The sequence below is a fragment of the Micropterus dolomieu genome, linkage group LG15 (assembly GCF_021292245.1).
Source record: "Micropterus dolomieu isolate WLL.071019.BEF.003 ecotype Adirondacks linkage group LG15, ASM2129224v1, whole genome shotgun sequence".
Classification (NCBI taxonomy): Eukaryota; Metazoa; Chordata; class Actinopteri; order Centrarchiformes; family Centrarchidae; genus Micropterus; species Micropterus dolomieu.
This window is the reverse complement of record NC_060164.1, coordinates 23,658,055-23,684,878: the sequence shown is the minus strand read 5'-3', so window position 1 is coordinate 23,684,878 and position 26,824 is coordinate 23,658,055. Positions and strand designations below refer to the sequence as shown.

The 26,824-nt window shown below is 42.1% G+C and overlaps 1 protein-coding gene and 1 long non-coding RNA gene across 11 annotated transcripts in view; both read right to left on the bottom strand.

The window, feature by feature from the left end:
* Window positions 1–26,824, bottom strand: part of LOC123983796 (WD repeat containing planar cell polarity effector) — an 83,266-nt gene that overhangs the window by 7,559 nt on the left and 48,883 nt on the right. For 6 of the 10 annotated variants that reach the window (XM_046070147.1, XM_046070145.1, XM_046070151.1 and 3 more), the window contains 6 exons: window positions 22,505–23,108; window positions 19,029–19,217; window positions 18,730–18,853; window positions 17,584–17,647; window positions 7,662–7,761; window positions 898–1,003 (listed from right to left, as the gene is read on the bottom strand). In XM_046070147.1, the coding sequence (XP_045926103.1) occupies window positions 898–1,003; window positions 7,662–7,761; window positions 17,584–17,647; window positions 18,730–18,853; window positions 19,029–19,217; window positions 22,505–23,108 (1,187 nt within the window). Of the gene's footprint in view, window positions 1–885; window positions 1,004–7,661; window positions 7,762–17,583; window positions 17,648–18,729; window positions 18,854–19,028; window positions 19,218–22,504; window positions 23,109–26,824 lie in introns of all 10 variants that reach the window. The other 4 variants (XR_006828288.1, XR_006828289.1, XM_046070148.1 and 1 more) reach the window with 4 other exon arrangements.
* LOC123983798 lies at window positions 20,844–22,267 on the bottom strand. The gene is made up of 3 exons (XR_006828291.1): window positions 22,103–22,267; window positions 21,184–22,071; window positions 20,844–20,981 (listed from the first exon to the last, which is right to left on the bottom strand). It is a non-coding gene; the product is annotated as an uncharacterized LOC123983798 (long non-coding RNA).

Here is a 26,824-nt window from a genome sequence, read left to right as displayed (position 1 = left end):
ATTCATCAGGTGGCCATTGGCCACAGCGATGAGACTTCATAGAGAGGAAATCAACAATGTTGCAGAGTGGTGCACAGAGACCAACCTACTGCTCAATGTAAGTAAAACCAAGGAGCTGATTGATTTTAGGAAAATGGAGATAAAGACAGACACTCCTGTCTACATCAGTGGAGCTGAGGTGGAGCAGGTGAACAGCTTCAGGTTGCTGGGAATCAGCATCACAGAGAACCTGACATGGTCATCTCACATCTCCACACTGGTAAAGAAAGCTCAGAAACGGCTGTATTTCTTAAGGAAAATCCCTGTGCCAGGGTCTTGTTATCTTTCACAGAGGAGCTGGTTATTAAAACTGCCCAGAAAATCATTGGTACCCATCTACTGAGCATCAGTGATATCGGTGAGGTGCCTGCAGAGCCCAAAGGACACTAAAAGACAGCACCCAACACAGCCACCGCATGTTCACCCTGCTGCTGTCTGGCAAGAGATACAGAAGTATCTGCCATCGTACCACAATACTGCAGAGCAGCTTCTTTCTCAGGCTGTGAGATTTTTAAGTTCATCCTCAGTACTGTACCATGTAAAATAGCTTTATTTCTATGACTTGTTATTCATCCACCCATCTACAGTATATAATTTTTGTATCTACAACTTCACCTTGTTATACAACCCTGTGCTACATGGTACCTTAACAAATTAATGATAACTGCTGGACGTTTCACCATTTCAACTTAAAATAGTGACGATACGTCAATGTCCCAAAAAACTGCTCACAAAGAAAGGTTTAAAGACATATACGCAACACAATTAGATAAATGTGAATCCGTAATAATAAACAATACTAAACATGAAAAAAGACACACAGATCTGTAGCCAGCTTAAACACACCATATTACTCACGGTGTTGTGGGAGTGCCTGGATATGAAGGTCCTGTTGCACTCTGGTTCTGTCTGCCCACGAGGCTGGAACTACGAAACACACCATTTCTGCCACTTGAAGGATCTTCTAGGACACACACACACACACACACACACACACACACACACACACTTTTCATTAATGGAATAAAAGGAAAGGCCAGTTTGTGTTATCACTGCTTCTTCCTTTGTCTTTATCTGTCATTTTCCTTTAAGGGCCAATGATAAAGGAAGTATGGAAATTTTTGGGTTTTTTTACGACACAAACTTTCACACAAACACAATTTATGAGAGTGCTCCTTTGTTTTCAAGTTTTCCTACAGTACCGACTCCTTCCATATACAGGTGTGTCTGGACTACAATCAATTAAAGGCCCTTGAATAATCCATTTAACTAATTGCTGAATGGCACTTCTAAAACTAATCGTCTCCATGTGATGATTTAAGTGTTTCCTATTAAAGAGATAAAGTCAAACGGGTTTGTTTCCCCACTGTAAAGACAGGCAGACTATTTGTATCTGACTGGTACGACCGCTAGCAAATTTCGTTTATATCTAAGACAAAAATTTTGAAGTACAAGAATGCAACAAACTGTCAGTATGAAAGCATTGTATTCATTATGTCAAGCCTTTTTAAAATTTTTCATCTGTCTCTATATTACATGTTCTAATATGTTTACCTAACAAAGCCTGAAGATCTTTGTGCGATCAAAACATTGGCCCAGATTATGACCTTATGCTGATATATTTTCAGATTTCTGTCTATAGTATGTTTTTCAGCCATGTGATCTATCATCTTTATATGATTTGTGTAAACAGCTACATGTACGTGAGTGTGGGCTTTTGCTAATTTGGAGGTCACGCCTTGACAATCTTGCTTCCGATAACGAAGTCGTGCCAGTAAAGTTTCTGAATAGAGACAAGAAGTCAAACAGAAATGGAGGTTGCGTGAACAGAGCAATCAACAGAGTTGAGAGGGGAACAGAAACAAACGCCGCTTTCCTTCAACACACACACCGGAGCTAACAGGCTTTCACCAAACGACCAAGAAAGGAGAGAGACAGAGGAGGTGGAGAAGTGGATCTTCAGATAAAGCTCTTGTCTCTTTGCCCACTGAAAGGCCCTGCAGTCACATCAGCCTTTGTGAGGGGGAGACAGAACGATCAGGCAACCAACTTGGCTTCTCCTCTTGGCAAAACGCTACTCCAAAGAAAAAGAGATAGATAGGAAGAGAAAGAGGCCTTCCCTCGCACTTGTTCGCTACTCTGCCTCTCACAATGCCGTATCTATCCAAATCAACACACTTGTCAGCCAGACAGCTATAAGCGATTTCCAATGCTGTTATAAAAAGGGACCGTTTCTAAGCTGAGATGTGTGTCCTCTATTGTGAGTTTATGTGTACAAGCAGAGGCAGAATCTGTGTTCACCAGCGTTTACAATGGATGCACATAAATTTGAGAAGCGGCGCATAGAAATATGGTGTCTCTGTCCAATCTGATTCCAAGACCGATGCTGGTGCATCGCAAAAGACATCCACTTTAAAAGAACCACAAGATCTGGTATTGAGTGATTTTTGAAAAAACAAGGGAAAAATCATCCAGACAATAGGATAAGATATGCTTTTCTTTCCAATGTAAATCAACTAATTTCAATGGTTTTCTTGAAGTGAAATAATCCAGGGTGGCGATGGCCTAGATCAGTGGTTTTAACTCTTGCTCCCCAAGAAAAGCTCAGCTGGTTGGTTTTCTGTACTACAAGGTGGATAATTAGTTAATTACAGGTGTAAAACAACCCTATTGCTTCAGCACAACTGCTGAGTGTCTAAGTTCATTAATGAGAACGTGTCAAACTGTGTGAACATTAAACAGGCATATATCCATTTATTCCTCCATCAACACAGTAGCGTCATCTCACCCCACTAGAAGAATTTTAACACTAACTATGAAACTAAACACATTTATTGCTGTTTGTATAAAACTTTAAATACATTTTTGAGAACTTACATAATAGTTGTTTAAAATCAACTTAATACCTTTGAGGGCATTCCTTTCTCTGATTATGGGAAATTCACTTGTTAATGTTGCATCACCTGTTGCATCACTTTGCACCCACAAAAATAACAAAAACAATTGTGGTTACAACATTAACATAAGCTGCATACTGCTCATAACTTAATTTCATCAGGGGATTATTATGTACTTGAATGATTTTCTGTAAGTGTAAATGCAGGTTCACACGTGGCAGTGTGGTTGAAAGATTAACCAATCAGGTCAGCAATATCAAAACAAGTATCAATATTATTGTCATTACTCTTTATTTTATATAAACTGGTGCTGTTGAGGTTATAGTACAGAGCTGCAAGCAAATGTTTGAGTTTGTTGTGTGCAATAAATGTTTATATTTGCCTTCATAACAAGATGTTGGTCAGGTACGGGCTATTCACTGTTTGTACAGGAAAACAGCAGGATGTGTCGGGTGCCTGAGCTCGCTGTAGGGAACTCCTGCTTTACATGAACAAAACAGGCTGCGTTCAAATTCATGCAGGATTCAGTATGACCTGCTTCCCATGTCACACCTAACTGTACACATATTTACACAAACACATATGTCCCTGAGGGAAATTCTGAATTTGGTCTGTTGTGTGCGACTGTGACTGAGAACAAACAAATTTCAGCCTCTTGTTTGTTCAAACAGTAAATTTGTGAGTCCAGGCCAAAGGTTAGTGTAGCTGCACCGTGGGAACTTGTGTTTGAAATTAAATTTGAATATGCATCATGTGATGGTGCATTGTTCCCATATAAAGATTTTACTTGGGTGGGCCACTCAGGATTTTTAACGGCCAATCAGGTATATTTGTTGACCCATTTTAGTATTTTGCAGAGAAACACAGGGAGAGATGTTATCTATCACGTTATAAGACACGGACACGGTGTCTGTTTTTGCCACTGACAGACTCAGATTGTTACGCAAGTGTCTGACAACATTATGGAAATGATCCCTACAGTGATCACTTACTGACACATGTATCCACCGCCATCTTCCTGCAACAATTCACCGCTCGCGAGATTTCAAAGCGATACTTCTGGTTTCTGGTTAAACAAAGAGGAAACGAGTAGCTACGGCTGTCAGATAATTGTAGTGGACTAAAAAGCACAATATTTCATTCTAAAATATTAAAATATTAAAATATAATAAAGCAGAAGTATAGAGTAGTCTTGGGAGCCACAGCTGAACTTGGTGGTGTGTAACGACCATGCCAGGGGCTGTGTGTGTGTGTGTGTGTACAAAGCGAGACACCTGTTCACTGGAGTCCTCTGCTTGAAGCGAGCCACTCATTATTTATGCCCTTTGCTTCTCTGCTCTGTTAATATGCTCCGTCTGCTTGTCTGAACGTTGACACACAACTGCACAGCACGCGCGCACACACACACACACAAACAAACGGATGTACACACATTCAAACACACATACACTTAGAGCGACGCATCGGTTTAACCATCATCTCTACTGACTGTCCCACAGTGTCAATGTATTTTCCAAACACACTTTCAGTCAAACCATCTACTATGTAACAAGCTGATGGCTAATGTGCATGTGTCTGTATGAGTGTGTGAAAGAAAGGGAGCTACCTCCATACATCTTTTCACTTCATCTTTTCCAGCTTTGCATTAATTAGTTTGTTATTAATTATGTTCTCTTTTCTCAAACTCATTGTTGACCTCATCTCTCACAGAGTGCCGGGATCAGCTGGTTGTGTTACTGCTATGATCAGAATCTGTTAGTATTTGTGTTTTTCTCTTGTGTATATTTTTAATCTGTAATAACTGATCGTTCTGCCACTTGGGAGCAAGTTGTGAACACAATACTGACATATCATCACCTTTTAAGTTGATATGGCAAAGTTGTTGTTAATGAAGTAAACAAGTATCCAGGACCCTGATCTCTTTTCAAGGAACTCGAAGGTTCCTTCAGCCTACTGTTGTGTGTGTTCCACTGTGGTCTCAAGACCTGCAAAAATTAGGCAAATTCACCAGCTAACGTAGGTTGTAGGCCTGTACACCGTACAAAGCGATGGACAGGCATCATTAATTTTCCAGATTTGATTGTAATATAATGAAAAACTATAGGCTTTGCTTGACCATTAAAAACTGCTTTTTTGTGCGGGATTACAATGAAGAGACACGCGATAAACTTCGTTACAAATTTAATAACAAACTGGACAAAGCCATCAAGTTCATCAAATAAAGAAGAAAGAAAACAATAAATCAAGAAACACAAACATAAAATCGCGACAGTTTGGAAGGTTATGAAAACATTTCCAGCCAACAAGAGCTGCAGATCAGCTGCAGCATCACGTCTGTGTCCGCCTGCGTCGGAGGAACGGGATGTTTACGAGCTTTACCTGCTGTTGTCAGCTGTTCCGCTTGTTTTGGAGTGGAGGAGACCGACTTCGGCTCTGTGTAAAAACTTTCTGACTGATGAAAACTTAAAAAACACAACAACAACTTTGGACCCAGTATTTAACGTAATGAAATAAAATAAAAGATCCTGGAACTAAATTTAGAACCTGGTCCCTTCGGTGGAAACGCAGTGAGTTCCTCCAAAGGTTCCTAGTTCCGGGGTATAGTTCCTTTGGTCGAAACGCAGCTTTTGTAGGTTAGCTAACTCGGCGTTAGCATATTGGGCAGCTAATGTGGCCCACCGGCTTGGCAATGTTGGACTAATGTTGTATTGTAATATTGAGGCACAGTCAAGAGAAACTGTGTGAACGTTAAGCCTCATTTGAAGCTAATTAAATAACGAGTATTGGACACCTGGAACTTTTAATTTTTGTGGAACTTTAGCTAAACTAACTTACAGCGCAGTTGTTAGTTTTTATGGAAGCCCATTTTGCTCTGCACCAGTGTGTGTGTGTGCTGTATGTAAATGTACATGTTAAACATGCCCTGAAGGTAACGATATAGGTACGTGTGAAAAAGACATGCTCAAACAGCAGGACTGAATTTGCTTGGCAACAATGTAACTCTGACTAGACTGCAGCCGAAAGCAACGCTTTGAGAGCGGTGAAAGTCGGACGGCTATACAATGAACTGAAACTCTCTATAAAGCTTTGTAAAGCTGAGAGGAGCTGCAAATTCAGGTTATAATTATCTGTATGTCCATCACTATGAGCGACCCCTTTCAGACCGTCACATTGTGTTCATATTGTCACTGGATTCATTCATAGCCATATTAAAACTATAATATCATAACAGAAGTAGTCTGAGTGTGGCTGTTCAAACCTTTGCACTACACAGGGTCTTGAGTGTCTGGATGTATTGTTGTCAGGTCATATGACCTCATCATAAATGTGGCTTGCCGGAAATAGTCGCCAGGTACATATGGTCAATATTGATGCATCCTTCAATTTTAATTTATTTCTACATATTCTTTACTCATTCATATTCTACTTTGTTTCTTCATTTAATTATTTGTCTTTACTTCATCTTCTTTTCCAACTTTTTATTTAATCCTTTTCCTCCCTCCCTCTATTTCTTCTTTGCTTTTCTTCCTGTTGTCGTGCCCTCCTCTTTCTTTCTCTCTTCTGTCCCTTCCTCCCTCTCTCTTTTATCTGCAGTGCTGTTGTCCAAGGATAGCACATGCTGCAGGTGATGGAGGTAAATCATCGAGGACATAATTAAGAGGCTTATGAGGAGGAGTGCGCGTGTTACGAATCACATTAGAAAAAGAAAGGGAAAGAAACCGCATGCAGACAGGCCTCATAGTTACACAAACGCTCATTTTCATTCACCGACAAACACACAGACACTCAGCCTTAGGGGTTTGACCTTATACAGTGAAGTTAAATACCTCTCTCACCTCATTTGGTTGTGTGTGAGTACACACACACAAACACACACACACACACACAAGCACATTGCCTTCTGGTGTGTTTTAAGCACCAATGAAGGACTCATCAGACATGTTCATCTAGTTCCCTCACAAATTTGAATGTTTTCTGCTCACCCGTTGGCCCTTGAAGCCTCCATGAGGAATTGTATGTGTGTTTGTCAGTGTGTGTGTGTGTGTGTGTGTGCGCGTGTAATCAGGAACTCGGCTTGATCCCCTCTGGTATGTGCTTTCGGGAGTGTTTGTCAAAGGGCAGCAGCACAGCCTGAAGCCATGGCAAAAAAAAAAAAAAAAGAAAAGGCCTTCACTGGTTTTCCTCCCTCTTGCAGGTTACTCCAAAAAACTTCGGTTAAATATATTTTATATGTCTGATTTTAAAGACTTTGTGTTTCACAACACTTTTTATGCAGTTTTGGGGCAAAATTCTTACACCTTACACCACCTACATCCCAACAACCTTAAGGTGTAACCACATGTTGCCACTAATCTTGAATAAGAAGTATAGATTTTGTGCTGGTGGTGATAATGTAAATATATTTTTTTATAGTTTCAATTTCATTTTATAAACATGTAATAAAAGCTTTTTCCAGTATCTCACTCATATCTTTACTATAGATGATTCGTTTCTAAAAAAGGCAACAGTCAACTCGGTCAAACATGATCTGATTTAATTCTCTTTTGCACTATTAAAGGAGGGTGAGAGCCTGAAAAAATACCCGGTGTTAGATGTCAGAAAAGTGTGTCAGAGTGGGTGAGTTACTGAGGTTATCAGGAGTCCACCCTCCCATATCAGATGTGAGCAGAAATAACGAGTCACATTTGGCGTCTTTTTGCTTAGACATTATGATTATTTTCTTACCGTTGCCTGCGATGGCCTGGGCCTCGATTTCATTAGCTTTCCTCTTGGCCACATCCGCTAGCACCACCTCGCCCTTATCGCTGGCAACATAATGGAGGTCCTTTGAAGGTAATGCAAGAAAGAAAGAAACGTGAACGTTAATCTAAAATGAATCTAGGCTCCGATGACAATAGAGAGATTTTTTTGGGAGGGGTGGGGGTGGTGTTTTTGGCGGGAGAAGGAAGAAACAGATGAAATGACAGAAAAAAATGAGCCGTTTGAAGCCCAACATCAGAAAGAGCACAGGTTGGATGAAATGCCGGTTCCTCCAAAAACTTTGAAATCAGCACCCCCACCCCACACCCCACACATACACCCTCGTCTCTCCGGTTTTGAACTAGGGAGGATGTTATCTGTCACATTTCAAAAGTGGGAGAGGAGGCGAGGGACTGTTCACCTTTCAGAAACGCTGGTATTCTCTCTTTGCGGAGAAACATATCCAGCCGAGCACATTACTATATCAGCCTGCGACAATATTGGAAACAGCGTGTATCCTCTGTATCTCTCTGCTTGAGTCTTGCAGGACCATAAAGAGAGATAATATTGCTAAATGATGTCTGAGGGTGGCCTAAAAGCTCTACGCAGCCATACTGCTCATTAATAACCACAACGCATCAGACCGCTGTCCCTGTTTTAAGGTGCTCCGGGCTACAAGTAACGCTGATCTATTTAAATACCTGAAAACTAAAATTAATTCTCAAACTATAGTCTTATTAAATTAAATCAATTCAAATCTTAAATATCCTGTGATGGACATGTAAATGTGTATATTGTGGAAGGTGGTGAAACAGTTCCAGGAATATTACATTTTCGGAAAAACATTTTGTTGTGAAGTTTCTTTGGCACCGACACTCTGGTCGATCACAGTTTAGTATATAGTACACACAGTATATAGTTAATATGCATAATAGAATTGGTCCCATTAGAGTGTTGACAATTAAAAGATGTTATAGCAGGTTTGATTAGTCAATACTTTTAACACCATCAATAATGTGTAGATGTGAAGAACAGCCAGTATTGCCATGTATACATTCAGACAGATAGAAAAAAGCATTGTTCTTTAAAAAGAGAACAAAATCATTTGTGTTGATTAGTTGGTTTAGATTTTAGCTGAGTCAGAGGACCTAAATAATTCAGCTAAATGATGATCTTAACGGGATCAATGACCGCAGATAGTTACAAATTTCTCAGTCTGAGACGCCAACAGGGGCAGCAGCATGATGGTATAAAACTTGGTCTGATGCAGAAAGGTCACTGATTTGAATCCCCCAGAACAGCTGTGAAGTAAATGAAAAACACACCCTTAACAACAATCAACATGTTGCCCCAGTTGTTCCAGTGGAGCCCGTCAATAACCAGCAGTCAAGGCTGAAAATGTACTGGTCAGCTCCCAGTGTGAACGTGCTGCTCTGAATGGGAAGCAGGATGGTGCTAAATGAACCAAATATACATAATAATGATGTAATACATAAACAAAAGTGATAAAAATTAAATATTGATATTGTATCGGATATTGGTGCAATTTAAAATTTAAATAAGACGGGAAAACTGAATTTCTGCAACACCCAACCTCTTAAATTGATTTAACAGAAAGTGAATCACACCCTCATCCTGGCACCCAACGAGGGGCTACTCAGGGTCGCAGGGTTTCCTCGGGCTGAGTGCAGGGCCTGAGGGCCCATCAAAGGGTACAGCGTGTTAAGGAAAGTCTTCCGCCTCAGCGACATCACAGGACATCAGTGCCGTGACTCAGGGCTCGCCATGGATAACCCTCAGCTGGCTAAAGCCACCCCCCAGCTGAGACTGCACCCGGCCCTAATACCCCCATATTGTAACCCAGCTTTTGTACCCCTAGAGGGGGAAAAAAGAAGGGGGGTGCTGGTTTCCAAAAGAGGTGGGGAGTTGAGACGGATTGAGGCAGGGGAAGAGGGGGAGTAAAAGAGAATGAGAGAGAGAGGCGCTGAAATTGAAGAGTATGAATGGGAACAGATTGGGTAATTATAGTGTGGTGCCTGCCCTCTGCGGCAACGAGTTAGGAGGCAATGTGAAAATGGCCGACAACAAAATGGCCTCAAAAGAACCTAAATCGGCTCCCAGGACTGAGGTGGCTAATTCAGCCGCTGTGAACAAGGACATGGCCCCTCAATTAGATATGAGTGAGGCTTCCTAATTGATAATAAACAGAGCAGCAGAAGATTAAAACGGGCGAGGAGGAGAGGCGGTATTACGTTGAAATGACAGTGAGGTGTGTGAGAGAGAGAGAGCAAGAAAGAAAGAGCAGAAAGAGACGGTGAACAAGACATAAAAGACGTGAACAAGGCAAAATTCACAACAAGGGTTTTCACATGAGAGAGAAAGAGAGAGAGCAGCAGAGAGAGAGAGAGAGACTGTATGACAGACAGAACAGAACAATATGAACATTTGATGCTGGGGCGCTTTATTCCAGCTTAGCTCCTCATAATACTGTCTGAATCTGGAGAGAGGGTCCCAGAGAAAGAATAAACGAATGAACAAACGTGAAATGAGAGAGAGAGAGACAAACCGAGAACTAAGAGAGAGAGAGAGTATCAGCCTGACTAAGAAGGGATAACAATAATACTGCATATAAAACCATCAGATATTACACCTCTTATTCCCTGACGCTCAAACGCGACACTAATCTTATTTATATAAGAGCTTTAGGGGTTGCAGCGCCTGATAAAGAGGGGCGTTTTAGTGGGCCATTTTTAGGGAGTGGAGGGGATGGGGGGGCTGGACGCTAAGAGCCCGATATTGACTGATATTTGGGTTACCTCCAAATAAATGAGGGATTAGATTAACTGGCACACAGCAGCGCTTATGACACATTAGAGAGGCTCATGTCTGCATGTTTGCAGTCTGTGGGTTACTGCCAAACAGGATCGATGAGAAGCACATACGTAAACGTTCAGCGTTTGTTCACGTTTGTTTATGCGCACAGAGAAACATTATTGAGCGAAAGAAGTACTCGTGTAAGAAAGCTGCAGCATGCCTTTCAACATCTCACGGAGAATGGAAACAACTTGTTGCATTTGGTGTGGAGAGTAATAGTTTTAGTGTTATGGCAGTTAACAGCAAAACATGCCAATCTGACTCAAATGTCTTTAATAAATGACACATGGTGTGGCTATATCCTGTATCTGAAATCACTTTGTATTTGCAACTTAATTCACTATATTTACTGGCCAATGTTTTATCTGTGTGTCCAGATTCGTTTTTTAAAACTAACTGTAAAGATATTTTCAAGCAAAACGAGTGGGGTGACACAATCAGCACAGTACTTGTAAAAAGGAACAGGGTCTTTCAGTTATGTATATAATGGGCTACTATCTTTACTATCTAGTATTTTTTACGTTTTTCATTGTAGTCTTATAGTAAAAAAGGTAATTTCATTGATGCCCTCCGTTGTTAAGACAGTTTGCCTTTAAACGTGATGGCTTTCTCGCGAAATATTTTAACAATCTCTGGAATTTTTTTTATAATTCTATGTAAAAATGTACTACCCTTTAAAGCACCCTCAAAATTCCCACAGTAGAAAAAATAATACTACTGGTAAACCAATATCACAGTACTTTTTGTTAAAAATGTCACAGTGAAATGTTATGTGACACTACACCTGTCAGTGAAGGATCAAAATGATGATAATTTAGAAATGTCTGTGTATACATACACTGCTCAAAAAAATAAAGGGAACACTTAAACAACACAATGTAACTCCAAGTCAATCACACTCCTGTGAAATACAACTGTCCACTTAGGAAGCAACACTGATTGACAATAAATTTCACATGCTGTTGTGCAAATGGAATAGACAACTGGTGGAAATTATAGGCAATTAGCAAGACACCCGCAATAAAGGAGTGGTTCTGCAGGTGGTGACCACAGACCACTTCTCAGTTCCTATGCTTCCTGGCTGATGTTTTGGTCACTTTTGAATGCTGGCGGTGCTTTCACTCTAGTGGTAGCATGAGACGGAGTCTACAACCCACACAAGTGGCTCAGGCAGTACAGCTCATCCAAGATGGCACATCAATGCGAGCTGTGGAAAGAAGGTTTGCTGTGTCTGTCAGCGTAGTGTCCAGAGCACGGAGGTGCTGCCAGGAGACAGGCCAGTACATCAGGAGACGTGGAGGAGGCCGTAGGAGGGCAACAACCCTTGCATTGGTGCATTTGTGCAAGGAGGAGCGGGAGGAACACTGCCAGAGCCCTGCAAAATGACCTCCAGCAGGTCATAAATGTGCATGTGTCTGCTCAAACGGTCAGAAACAGACTCCATGAGGGTGGTATGAGGGCCCGACGTCCACAGGTGGGGGTTGTGCTTACAGCCCAACACCGTGCAGGACGTTTGGCATTTGCCAGAGAACACCAAGATTGGCAAATTCGCCACTGGCGCCCTGTGCTCTTCACAGATGAAAGCAGGTTCACACTGAGCACATGTGACAGACGTGACAGAGTCTGGAGACGCCGTGGAGAACGTTCTGCTGCTGCAACATCCTCCAGCATGACCGGTTTGGTGGTGGGTCAGTAATGGTGTGGGGTGGTATTTCTTTGGGGGGCCGCACAGCCCTCCGTGTGCTCGCCAGAGGTAGCCTGACTGCCATTAGGTACCGAGATGAGATCCTCAGACCCCTTGTGAGACCATATGCTGGTGCGGTTGGCCCTGGGTTCCTCCTAATGCAACACAATGCTAGACCTCATGTGGCTGGAGTGTGTCAGCAGTTCCTGCAAGAGGAAGGCATTGATGCTATGGACTGGCCCGCCCGTTCCCCAGACCTGAATCCAATTGAGCACATCTGGGACATCATGTCTCGCTCCATCCATGCTTTAGGTCTGGGAGGAGATCCCTCAGGAGATCCACCACCTCATCAGGAGCATGCCCAGGCGTTGTAGGGAGGTCATACAGGCACGTGGAGACCACACACACTACTGAGCCTCATTTTGACTTGTTTTAAGGACATTACATCAAAGTTGGATCGGCCTGTAGTGTAGTTTTCCACTTTCATTTTGAGTGTGACTCCAAATCCAGACCTCCATGGGTTGATAAATTTGATTTCCATTGATAATTTTTGTGTGATTTTGTTGTCAGCACATTCAACTATGTAAAGTAGGAGTATTTAATGAGATTATTTCATTCATTCAGATCTAGGATGTGTTATTTTAGTGTTCCCTTTATTTTTTTGAGCAGTGTATATCCCCCTATATAGGAATGAGTGAACGAGGGAGGAATATCTGACACAGCTCTGTCTTTCTTTTAAGGTGTATTTCTCCCTCTATGATAATATAAAAGTCATATAAAAAAATAAATATTAGCATCAAAAGGCGGCTCTAGAGAGAAGTCTTTGCTCTTTGATTCTGAGGGATGGACATCAAATCCTGATGATTCAGACTTCATTGCAACCCCTGGAAATATCTCAAGCAAATGTCACATCATCTGTATTTAGCCATACCCTTATAGCTGGGAATAAGAAAATACACCAGTTATAATTATCCCAAGAAATATTCAAGCAGATGAGACATTTCTGCGTGGGACTAAAATGTTTTAGGGTGGGCATTTCCTTTGCCAAAAGCATACAGTTAAATCAAATATTGACAAGGAGACTGGACACAAATCCACATAGGCACACGCAAGCAAACAATGCACATATTCATTAATTAACACAGGCATAATCCCTGGACATGAGCACATTTGCTGAACCTGCACACGCGCACACACACACACACACACTTTCTGACACACCTGTTATCCAGGAGCTTTGTGTTTGACTAACACTTCTATCTGATAGGTGTTAAGGACTTAACGTTTTAATAACGCTAATTACTCATCTGAGCCACAACAATGAGCTTATTGCCGAAGATGTGCGATACCTCCTCCTCCTCCAGTGCCTCCAAGCCTGGCGTCAGATATGGGAGGAAGATAGGGGGTGAACCCAACAGACGCAGCTTGCCTTACTGCTAGCGTATCTAACAAGAAACAGTACAAGCCCTCATTGGGGAACAAAAGAGCCGGCATCAGATTCGGCTATCACACAATTTGATTTAATTAACAAGCTACATCAAGAGCCAAAGACCGAGAAAGAAGAGATGGGGGGGGGGGGGGGGGGGGGGGGGGGGGGGGTAGAGAAAAAAAACAACTTGTCGTCGGCTTGACTTGGCTGACGAATGACCTAATTGGTTACATTATCAACTCATTATCAAAGGCTAATTAGGACACTACAGAATGGCGCCATTTATGAAAAAGAAATGCAAATGACTCAGAAACCCCCTACTTCTACCTCTATATACACCTCCCAACCTCCACCTCCGCCAAAACACCCCCCTACCACCGGTTCCTCCTCCCCCTCGATTTAGCCTGACACTAAAGTGTTTCATTTCAACAAAAGGTTTCTTTTTTTCCCCCCTTTTTAAAGGCTTGGAGTGCCTCTATTGTTAGCTAGGAAACAATGGGGCTTGAAGTTGTAGGGGTCTGGTGATGGGGGGTATATCATGCTGGGCGTTTCTATATGAGGTGAGGTTGTGGATGTTTCCTATACGTGTGTGCATTTTATCAAGTCAATGGTTCGTTATTGAGTTCTGTGGGCAAGTTTGGAAGTTAGAAAAAAGTTTGGTGAAGGTGGGGGTTGCCCTCATTAACCCCTTCCACCTCAACTCAATCAACCAACCAGCAGGTTAAAGCAACAACACAACCTAATTAGAGCGAAGGCCAGAGTAAGGGGTGAAATGTCAACGTCTTCTTTCTTTCTGTAGCTCTTTTCACATGATGAGTTGCTGCTCTCTTGGTCGCTGAGGCAAAAAAAAGTGCTTGAAAACGCTCTTTGTGAGAGAGCATTAGCTTTGTTACAGATCTAGGATGAGAAGTGTTTGCAATTATCTGTTGTGTTTGGTGAGCCACATATACAGAGACCACAAAACGGAGCACAAATACTTTGTAAGTCTGTCACAGTGATCAAATCAATCATTTGATCTTGAATTGCGTTTTGTTCCAGCCAATTCATCTAAAGCATAACAACAATAATTATACTTTTATATGTGAGAAGAGCTTAGAAAGATGTCACCTGTGCTGTATTAACACTACACACGTGGTTTGATTTAAAACAGCAAATCAAGAAACATCTGCTGGCGGTCAGGTGCAGTATGAGAGCTACAGGAGGCGGACACACAGTTCTCAAACAACTGAAATGGACGAGTGAACTGGCTCCATAATTGGAGAGGTTTTGTAGTTTTGGTCACGCAGTCTAAAGAACCACTGGACAGTGACGCACCAGTTCTGTATAACATCACACCAACTTCACACACAGGGTCACTTTCCTATTGTGCCACACACTAACTTCTTGTAAACATGATGAAAACTGTGAAAATTAGTTCTGTTGGAGTGTTTTATATTTAAAATCACTTGCACTTCATTTCCTATTTCATGGTCAATAACCAATAACTTACAAAATATGGAAAGGAGGGTGAGGGTTAGCAGTTTACAGTCTTAAGTGTTCCTAAAATGTGAAATTTATTCTTTTTCTATGAATATATCTCAGAAATAAAAGAACAAATGTGCTTAATTTGTGCAAACATATGACTAGATGAAGAAATATTTATTTTCTATTAATTAAGTTTTAGGAAGTGTTAATTATTTACATGCAGGAGATTTTAACAAAGTAGCGTCCATGCAATACATGCATATGAATGAATGTTTTATGAGAATAAATCACTCAACATTTGGACCTGCTTTGTTGACCCAGGCTAAATTGTCCTGACGTGCTGACTCCACCGTCCGGAGTCAGTTCAAACGCAAGGCAGAGAATTATTTGCAAATGTGATTCCACCTCCATCTCTGCTCATCTTCTGTTCCTTACTCATCTTTCGACACCTCCAAAGTGACAGAGCAAGACCTTGTTTCTTTTCTCTCTCGCCTTTTCTTACTCGCTCCCCCCCCCACACACATTTGTCATATTGCTTTCCACCTACACCGCTACCCCCTCCTCTCACTCCGTCCCCCTCCCTTACTTTGGACTCTTTCAAGGTCCACAGGCTCGACTCCACCTTTTCAATTCGGCTTCCCAGCAGCACTACTTAGTGGGGAGGTAATTGGAACCAGTGCTATCAGTGTGATTGAGGGAGCAAGAGTGTGTGTATGCGTGTCTGTGTGCGTATGGGGGTCTGTATTAATGTCTAGGGTGTTGGTGAAGCATGGAGCAAAGGGGGCCCCATGAAAAAGGGGGTCAAACACATAGAAGAGCATTTCAGCGTGGAGTGGAAGAAAGAGCGAGTTAGGTGGAAGATGAGAGGAGAGGAAAAGGCTGAGCCGAGGCCATGGAGGTTGTGAAAAGAGGCACATACTGAGATCACACCTGCTCTGTGACTGACACACACACACACACACACACACACACACAGGCAAATGAAAGCAAAAAGAGTACAGTTTTCAATTAAAATATATTAGAGAAGCTGCAGCACACTTGCATAAAACTTAAATACTCCTTACAATCCACAATTTAGGTGCCTCAATTCTCACCAATATCACTGTGTGTTACAGGATAAATGCTGTAAGAGATGCTACATGTAATGTAACAGGCCACAATGATCATGAAGTGATATTTTCTTGGGTGTAAGTGACAGAGAAATACTTTCATTGGAACTTTGCACTAAAAAATTAATGCTTTGAGAATTGTAAGTCAGCGGAAAAACATTTTAACACAGTCTGGGGGAGTCCAGGTAGCCTAGTGGTTAAGATGCATACAACATAACCACAACCCATTTAATTCCATTTCATCCAGGGAACACATTTCCTGTGTTCACTGTCAGTGTCTCCAATAAAGGTAAACCCCCCCCCCCCCAAAAAAATTAAACACAACAGTGGTTCTGGTACAGATCTCTTTATGTGGAGAGGCATATTACTCAAATGACAATTTGATTTAAAAAAAAAAAAAACTATTAAACAGCTTAAACGAAATTGCATGGTTAAATGTTTCTGTGGAGATTCCACAGGTGGATTAAGGTGGGTTAAAATCAAGGGCAACTTGGGCCCTTCAGCAGAACTGGAGAAACCTCTTGGATGAGAGGCAAACCATCTTCAACCATCTTGAACCAAGTCCAATTGCCCTTGATATTAACCCAGTTTGGACATGGATAAATCTGTGACGCAGCCTATCAGACGAGTTTCCATGTTTCCCTTTAGTTTGCCTGCGTGTAGTCACGGAGCACCAGTGCAGAGTGTTGAAGATGTGATAAATTTCCTTTTTAATTCCACACATAATGCAATTGAATACATGTTTCATGATCACACCGCCCACAGTTTGATGGAAACCCAGTGGGGATAATATGGCCAATAAGTACTTATTGTTAAAACACATTTTTAAAAGAACTTCCCAGCAATACCTGACAAAAACTCAGAATGAAATAATTAATTAAATAAATACGACCAAGACCCAGTTAAGTTTCATTATATGGATTAACCAATTAAAAATGACTTAAAATTTATATTAAGTTAATCTATTTAAGTTATTTGCTAAAAATCAACACTTGCCCAGTAGTGGCAGTGTTGCTACAGGTGAGAAGGTGTTGACTGAAACTCCACAAAAAAGGATTAAATAATCCACTTTTTAATTGAATTCAAAAACATTTTATAACCTGCCTGCTGACTCCACTAAGACTTTTGTACATTAAATTTAAGACTTTTTAATACCTTCTAAAGCCTTTTTGAGGAACATTAATTATATTAACTCTTAATTTGTGTTCACATGTTAAAACATTCCTGGACAAATGAAGTTAAAAATATCCCATAGTGGATTCTGCTATATGTCAGCAACCTTTTTGTCAAACTATGCGTCACATTTTTTCAAGAAGGCAATTCAACAGAAATGTCCTTTCCACTCACCATGAATAAATCTCTTGCTTCTAAATCTACAGCGAGGAGGAAGGCCTTCTCAAAGCGCTCGTGTCTGCAGAGAAAGTGGGCACAGTTAAAAAGGGAAGTATAATAACATCCTGACAAAAAACAATCATGAATCTAAAAATCCACATCTTGGATGAAAATCTGTATATGGATGGGTCAGTAGTACATGTTCGATCCACACACATTCACGTATACCTCTGCGCACAAAACTGTCAATAATTGAACAGAGAGTAGTGAGCCCTCTTCCTATTATCTAGTATTAAAGCTGGGGGAGAGAGAGAACTGTATCTCTCAGTACAAAACACCTCAACTTTCCCTGTCTAGAGCCAACATGAAACAAACAAACCCAAGCAGAGAGAGGAGGTGTGGGGGGGGGCTTCCTTCATTTGATGTTGATGGAGAGAAAATGAATGCAGGTAGGTGATAAGAGAGGAAAGGAGGAGGGATGCCAAACAACGCTCCAGCTCTGCTACAGAGGAGGAGAAAGAAAGAGAGAGGAAACGGAAGGTAATTGCAGGATGGAGAGCAGTAAGCAGCAGTGTGTGGGAACAACAGGGTCTATTTCAGTCAAACAGGCATTTCAAAAGGCTCTCATGGCAGAAGGGAAAATTAAACAACAATCTAAACAGGTGCATGTGAGGTGTTTTGCTTTATGAATGACTCAAAGCTGCACCAGTCTGCGCGTGAGGGCATTCAAAAGCTATTTCCTTTTTAGAATTTTTAAAATAGCAATAGTGAGCGGCAAATAAGCAGTATTAAATTGTATCTTCAATGGATGTCATTTTCTGAAAGACCTTTTTTGGACAGTATTTCTTATTCTGATTCTGCACCTTGTGATGATAAACTAATAAAATGTTCTGCTAATGCCTTAAAAATACCCCGTATATTTGTGTATGTAGAGCTGCATGACCACAAGCAACAGCTGTTAATCACTGATCAGATGTCATTTTAATTTAAGTCTGATTTAAATTTAAACAACTGATGTGTAGCCTGACTGATGTATTTAAATCTATTTAGCCCCAAGAGTGCTCTAAATATCTTGGCCTTTGACCCTCCTGATAAGTTATGTAAAACAAATGTCTTCCTCAGAAAATCAATTTAGGACCAGTACAGAGTGGGCGGCGTTACCTGAGGAGGTGGTGAAAAAAGCGACGGGCATACTTGCTGATTGGCTCCCTGTACTCAAGTATTACCATATCAGAGAGAGGGGTGGGTGGGGCATAAAACACACCCAGAGCTGCTTCTAGCTGGGCTGCAAACAGAACAGAAACACACGCCGAATAAAACAAGTTAAATAAAAATTTTAATTAATAGTTTTAGTAGAAGTGTGTCAGGAAAAAATTTTGCCAAGCAGCAAACGACGGAAAAAACATGTTCTTACAAGTTAATTGTTTTATATTTAAAGATAACTAGTAAGCTAGTCCCACCCTCTCTCTCTGCATTCAGCTCCAGTCTCAGCAGGTGGTTGGTGACTGAGCTGAGGCCTCGGTAGCACTCGTCTCCCATGATGCTCCAGTCCATGGCTTCCAGGATCCCCAGTGCGTCTCGGACCTGGCCACAACGCAGACGCTGCTGCAGCAGCTCCCCGGAGCCCATCTGGCCCCCAGTCAGAGCCCCTGTCGCAGTGAGTTTGGTTTAATTGTATTATACTGTTAAATAATGTATCTAACTAACAAATCAATCACTAATTTTGACATAAGAATTTTTTCTAAAAACAATACACAGCGGACCCAGAGGAATGTGCACAAGTCTACCATCAGTGAAAAAGAAAAAAATAGCAAGATTTGTAATTTGTAAAAACTCTGGTAACAGGTTTTTATAAAAGATCAAAATGTACATCCAAGTGTATCCTGGCTGTGGCTAAATAAAATGCTCACATACATGCTACCTGTAATATTCTGTTACATATACACTAAACAAAATTTGGACATAGCTAGCGGCACTGTTCTGGACAGTGTAGGTGAGCACTGACAGTGGTACTGTCAGTGGGCCAGGCTGCAGGCAGGCAAAGTCACCACTGACTCTTGTCTAATTAATTGAAGAGGTTGTGTGTATGTGTGTGTGAGGGGGTGTACAGGCAATTAAAATGACAAGCTGGCAATTAGCAAGCCCCCAAATCCCCTAAAGAGTGGGCTAATGTGGCTAATTCATCAGCTGAGCGTAGTGCGGTTTGTGTGCGTCTATGCTTATGTGTGTGATTGTATGTGTGTATATGGGGCCTTGAGTTGGGCGTTAACGTCTGCAACTATGAGATCATTGTGGTGGCAAGGACAAGTTCATTCTCTCCCACACCTGTCTACACTAACATATTCGACCAGCTCAGTTTAGAGTCACTATGTCCGACACAAAACAACACTGAGCAGGACAAGATCAGCAGCAGCATGAGCAAACAGCAACGAACACTGAGTAGTGTGCACCATCAACACCACAAGTAGACTCCAGATACAAAACTACTGACAAAGACTTCAACTCAAAAGATAATAATGACAGCTGAGCATTAAAGTCTTCTAAAATCTAAAAAAAATATGTTAGATTGGGGACAATCATTCAGTAAATCAGTTTTAATTTTGTGCAATCTCCTTTTCAGAAAGAAGAATTAGGAATGAGACAAGGCGATAATTTTGATAATCGATATAGATGCCAAACTAGTCGATTAAAAGCTGGCTAGTTTAACTCAAATTGTTGCCATGGATAGACTTTACTTTGCAAAAGTGTATGGCTGCAACTGATTTTTGTTTCATTGATTAGTTGTTTGGTCTATGAAATGTCATGGTGAAAAATGTTGATCCGTGTTTCCCAAAACCCAAGATGACGTCCTCAAATGTTTTTATTTTGTCCACAACCCAAAGATATTCAGTTTAAAATCACAGAGGAGTAAGGAAACCAGAAAATATTAATTTTGAAGAAGCTGGAATTTTTACTTAAACAGATTAATCAATCATCAAAATAGTTGCAGATTAATTAAATGACAGCTAATTGATTAATTGTTGCAGTGCTAAAAAAGTGCTTCCCAAATTAGCAAGCACCAGCTTGTGCAGTGGAGGAGAAAACCACCTTTACGTTACCTTGATGCCTGCTGAGCAAATTTTTAACCAAAATAAAAGTCAAATAAAGATAGATGGGCTTAGGCTTAGGCTCTCTCTCTCTCTCTCTCCCTCCTTCCCTGTTATGTAATTCTTCTTTCAACAATATTTGACTGAATTCCCATCCCTACAAAAAATTTCTATTTTCCTTGCGTGTCGCACAGAACGTTCCTTCGTCTGCCCTTCCACAGCCTGTACCGGTGCAGGCCCAGCCGCGGCCAACGTGTGCCCAGATGCGATAACTCGATGCAGGCGGGAGGGTGGCGGCGGGAGGGTGGCACCAGGGAGGGCTGCCTCCTATGGGAAAAAAAAAAAAAAAAAAAAAAACGAGAACTTGGAGCACGTCCAAGTCTTTCTTCCTCGCCGTCTCCCAACTCACTCCTTCTGTCATGTAGCGGGCCTTATGAAACAAGTCAACACAGAGAAGGAGCGCAAGCAAACAAACAAATGAGTTTGAGTGTGTGTGTGCATAGAAGCACAGAAATAGAAGAATACACACATGTGAGTGTGGGGGGGGAGAATTATCATGGAGAAAAGACGTGCAGTGACTTTCTTCATCAAAACCTTGGCAGACGATCAGAGGAGGGGAAGCTATTGTTGGAAGACACCCTCCCCTGTCCCTGTGCAAACACAGTTGAATACACACAGTCAAACACACACAAACTCAAACGTACACAGTCTTCTACCTTCCTCCATCCACCCCCACACTACTGCTTTCAAACTTCCACAGAGAGCTGTGCGCCACTGTCACATCTTCTTTCCAAAGTCACAATTAAAGAAGCTGAATGTGTGTGAGTGTGTGTGAGACTGTATAAGTGTATTCGTGTGCAGGTTTGTGTATGCATGTGTTAGAGGGTGAGGTGGCTGCTTCGGAAAAATTTTGATTGGCAAACTTTATCTGGGGGCCCCGAGGGACTGCACAGCCACTGTAAACGATTTATCGGAAAAATGCATCCCAGAATTCACCTGGGGGGCTCTTGCCCCGGGGCGATTATTGAATGACCTCTGAGAGCGTGACTCCTGCTCACCTTCCCGCCCGTCAACAAATTAACTTCCCTCGGCAGTGAAGAGGTCGACCCGTTCAGCAGCCATATTTACACAGTGGGGTTCAGATACAGTGTCAGATCCAAAACAGAGGAAGAGGCTCTGAAGGGAGGAAGGCTCCTTCATTAGGAAGAGACTACTATGAGGGTGTGGAGGGTTACGAAAATGTTTGTCCTGTTCTGTTTCTATATATGTCCGGAGAAGGAAAAGACATTTTATATCTGCTTGTTGTGGGGTTTGGGGGTGCAGCCTCTCCCCGGATGCCTCTAGTCATTCTCTAAATCGAAGTAGTATAACTGCATCACTCTAAGACATAATATTAAAAGTCTAGTTTATGTAGTTTCTTTAGTTTCTTTCTCAAATGTTTGCTCAACATATTTAACTTCTAGTGTTTTTGTGCACAAATCATTGTTGGGGACTCTGGAAATAATCAATGTAAGTGGCCAAATATTTGCTTTGAGCTTCTCAAATGTGATGATTTCCAGCTTTTTTATGTAATTGCAAAATAAACATCTTCGGGTTGGACAAAGCAAACGATCTGAAGACCTCACCTTAGGATTTAGGAACTTGTTATGGGCTGCTTTATGACATCTTGTAGACCAAACAATTATAGTAATAGGTAACTGAAATCAACAGATTAAATCAACAGAGGAAATAATAGTTAGTTGCAGCCCTAAGTTTTGGTTTCTATTCCACAAATATTCCAACTCCCATTTTTTCAGTTTATAAGAGTAATTTGTTTTTCAAATTGTATTTTTGAATCTTATTTTACCCACCTAGTTTGAATCTCAAGGCTGCTAGTGGTCCCCCGTGAAAGACCAGCATCAGGATATCTGTCCCCTCTGGACCTCCTTCCAGGCCTGTCCCCCACTGCAGTCCCTCCAGTCCTCCACTGCAGCGCAGGTGCTGAGATAATCTTAGCGTGGCAGCTGAAGCTACTTCTTCTGCTACCAGTGCCATTTTTATAGGTGCCAACCCCACATCAAAGCACATCAGCTCCCCCTGCCCTCCCCCTGCCATGACCACGGCCCCAGCAGGGTGCCAAGTGAGGAGGGTGGATGTCACAGGGCAGGAGGCCAGGAGAGAGACCCCCCGTCGCTGGTCATACAGGACCAGGGAGGAGTCACTTAAGCCCAAGACAAGTTTGGTCTCAGAGGGATGACGTGAGCAGGAGACGGGATGGGATGGTAGCGGGATGCGGGTGACAGACAGTCGGTGCAGGCGCTGTCGTGCACATTCGTACACACAGGTGTCAGCCCAGGAGCCCTCTCTGAATCCTTGGGGTCCTGCAGGTAGTTCTACGGTTAGCAGCTGGTAGGGCTGGAGCAGGCTGAAGCGGCAGTCCAAGGGGTTACCTTCTGTCCGGACAGCGCTGAGGACCTTTCAGAGGGAGCAAATGTAGATTAGAAGAGAGAATTATTTCTATTTAACTGATACCCACTTAACATCCTCCCTGTGATCTAATCTGATCCAACAATGCACAATAACATATCCTGTATTTTTACTGTTTTTCTTCTCTGGGTAGGAGGACAAGAACTGCTAACATTAACTATTTGTTATGAGAGTAACAGTAGAACCTGCTTAACTGCATGCTGATGTTAGCATTTTGCTCAAAGCACTGCTCTGCTTAAAAAAAGCAACAGAAGCTGCAAGGACTCTTGATTTAAGGGGTGATGCCTCCTTTCAGTATTTTGGGCCATTAGACATACTGTAGAAAGAAATCTGTTAATAAGTCAGAACAGAGGTTTTCTAAGTGCCGGGGGCATCCTTTTACAAGCTTTCTCTGATAGGAGGCCCACAGTCTACGAATCCCTGAGTTATAATATTTACAACCAGTGAGCATAACACAGACTTGTATGTTAAACTTTCAATTATGGTTGTAAAGTGGGAAAAATATGTCACACTTCACTACAAGTCACTCAAACTCAGATAAAGACTATAGACTTAATTGAATTTGTTTTGACTGCTCTATATCTTCTGTTTTGAATCCTCCTTGTATCTGATACTGGAGTGGTTAGAGGCAGGATTCAGCCAGTGTGCCCTCAGTCATTAAGTGTCACTATACATTGCATCAGCCACATGACTGGATCTCGTAATTTTGTTGTTTAAATATGTTCTTCTATTTAGGAATTGGAATATTCTTAAGTACTGTTCATAAAATAACCTGCTTTTTGAATAAAATAAGGATAAGGAAGGAGAGAGCGAGAGAGAGAACGTGAGAGAAAGACAGAGACACAGAAATGAGTCATACCATGGCAGCAGCCACAAACCCCCTGGAGATGGAAGAAATGGAGCCTTCCACTTTGCTCATAAACACACGGCTGTCAATCAAGACAGCTAATGATAAGAGCTCCATTTTAACTCAAGGTCAACAACATCTTCTCCCTGAGCATGCCACGGCTTGGCACCCAGCGCCCAGCGATAAACAACCCCCTCTGTTTACCTGTGTGAGAAGCCAAGAGCTCAACGCTAGAGATCATGAATGACAGGAAACATACCTTTTTTTAAATATTAAGAGGATGATACATGAAGAAAGCTTGGGATTATTTGACTGATGGTCAAATCCAGAAATTTGATTATTCGCTCCTGAACCACAGTAAATTGGGGGGAGTAGGCACAATGGCCCTGCTAAGCAAGGTAGCATTGACACTGACGGAGATAGGCCATGTCACGGGTGGCACTGTCGATAAAACACCCACAAGGAACCAGGAACAGTAGGTGGATGACAGGAGACAACAGCCTATACTAAACAGCAGCCCAACAGTTCCACAGTCACTAACAGAGCTTTTTAGGAGGGATTTCACCTTACCAAAGCCTCTATCAGAGCCCTGCATTGACCGTGGCAGCTTTGGCTAAATGAGCCCATTTCTTTTCGCCATGCAGACAGAAAGAGGGATCTGCTGCTGCCTGCCTTCCTTTCCTTTCACAAAGCTGCCCGGCCCAGTTTTTTGGCAGGCATTGCCAAAAAGGGACTTAGAGGGAGGAAGAGAGGAGTTTTTTTGCCTGCCCATGGTCTACAGCAGGAGAGAAGCAGATGACTGTCCTCCTGAAAGCTTTTTTTTCTCCTCTCCATAATCCCCCAGAGCTAGCTCCTGCTGCTCCCCAGGGGGTGGGTGCTGTGTGTGTGTGTGTGTGTGTGTGTTTATTTGAGGCAGCAGGCAAGAGGGGCTCAATTCATGTAAGGGGTGGGGTATCCTTAGGAGGGTGCAGTTCTATGATAGCTACATTTCTGCAGGGACAAAGTGATACATGCATTAAATAAACTTGCACACAAACGAATAGCAGACGAGGGTCCGTCGAGTCCAGCCCACAGAATGCTGTCACATGAATCATAAGACCTACTTCAATTCCACAAACCCTGACCCCCTCCCCAACACATCTCATCCTCTCAGCTTTTCATCCTGTGCCCGGCTTGCTAGTGCCCGCTGCCCGCTGTGCCAGCATGCCACCGTGGCACCATCGGGGATGAGGTGCAGCTGATTCAGCTCTGCCTCCCCTGATAGGTGACCCTCCAAGGAAAGGAGAAGGGGGAGAGTTTCTGCCGTAGCTCAGAGGCAACGAGTAAATATGACATGACCTGTTTCAACCTGCAACAGTTAATATTTCAAAGAGTTTAAGACCAGTTTTCAGTCTTGTTTTTATTTTGACACATACAAAAAAACAAAACATTTATGAAGTGGGTGAATGGACACACATTCAACCCATGTAAGAGTTTTCACATAAAATCCATTTTCACTGCAGCCAAGTGCCTTGAGCTCAACTGGACTTGGACCATGACTGTCTAGTTGCAGTGCCTTTTGAGTATTTTATAAAAGGGCAATACGTAAAAGGCATGCAGTGTATACACATCTCAATAATGCTAAAGTAGAAGACACAGAAAATGCACAGCAAAACCTGCATATTCTCCGACCCAGCTGCATATTTCCAGTCACAACATTTACCACTGTCAGCACAGCAACATTTTGACTCTGTGTCATTTCTAAGGCCACGCTGTGCCTCCTTTTATATTCCATGTGGACTGAGCAAAGGCAAGCAAAACGGCCCTGAATGCAACACAGCTGATTAGGAGATTAGAGCATGGCACTCGAGACTTTCAGGGTTATGGGGTTTGAATCTTTCAAAACATAAACTCTTACACTGCAAACACTCATGCTACCGTAAGCATGACGAGACATCGGATGGATGATGACATATAGATTTATCTGTAGCGGATTAATGAATGAACTCTTACACACAGATGTTTAGCTAACCAGGCATCATTTAAGATCAGTCTAAAACTAATGTTCAGTTGGCTATATGATTTTTTTGGGTGTACCAACCATGGATGGTAAATACAAATGCTACCTAAAAGCAGGCCAGAATGAGTATGCTGCTACATGAATGAACTCTAATAAAAACAACAGCTAGTAGTGTAGAGGATTGACTTCTGGAATACAGTATGCATGTCATTTTAATATATTCATAAAAGCACAGCTTTGTTTGCCTGTGAACTCTAGAGTACATTGTGGCACGTGAACATACTGTATTCCCTGGTTCTGGGAGCATAAAATAGAAAAATGATGAATAAGGTCAAGAGAGGGAGCGAGCAAGTGAGTGAAAGGATGTGCAAGAGAGACTAAAAGAGAGGGATCCAGACTTAAAGAAATATGCACAAAAGATGATGAGAAAGACTGAGAATGCAAGTAAAGAGAGCAGAGGAAGAGGAGAGAGAGAAACAGGAGAGGAGATGTGGAGGGAAAGATGCAAAGAGAGCAGAGAGAGAGAGAGAGAGAGACGGAGACAGACAGACAGAGAGAGAGAGGCCTCTAGTAAGTAGCTTTCTCCTGGTTATTGGTTTCAGTGACTGGTCAAAACTATTCTTCTCCATTCTTCTCGTCTCTCTCTCGCCAGCACCCTTTTTCCCCCTCCGTGGCTTGAAAGATAAAGCGGACGGGCCCAACTGTGTGGCTGGCCCTTGTTCACAGCAGTGGCCTTTTGAAGCCAATTTTCCAGCTCACAGAGCAGAGAAAGACAGGGAGAGACGGGCAGAGAGAGAGAGAGAGAGACAGAGGGATTCGAAGGAAAGTGGAGGGATGAAGGGATGAGCGGTGTTCAGG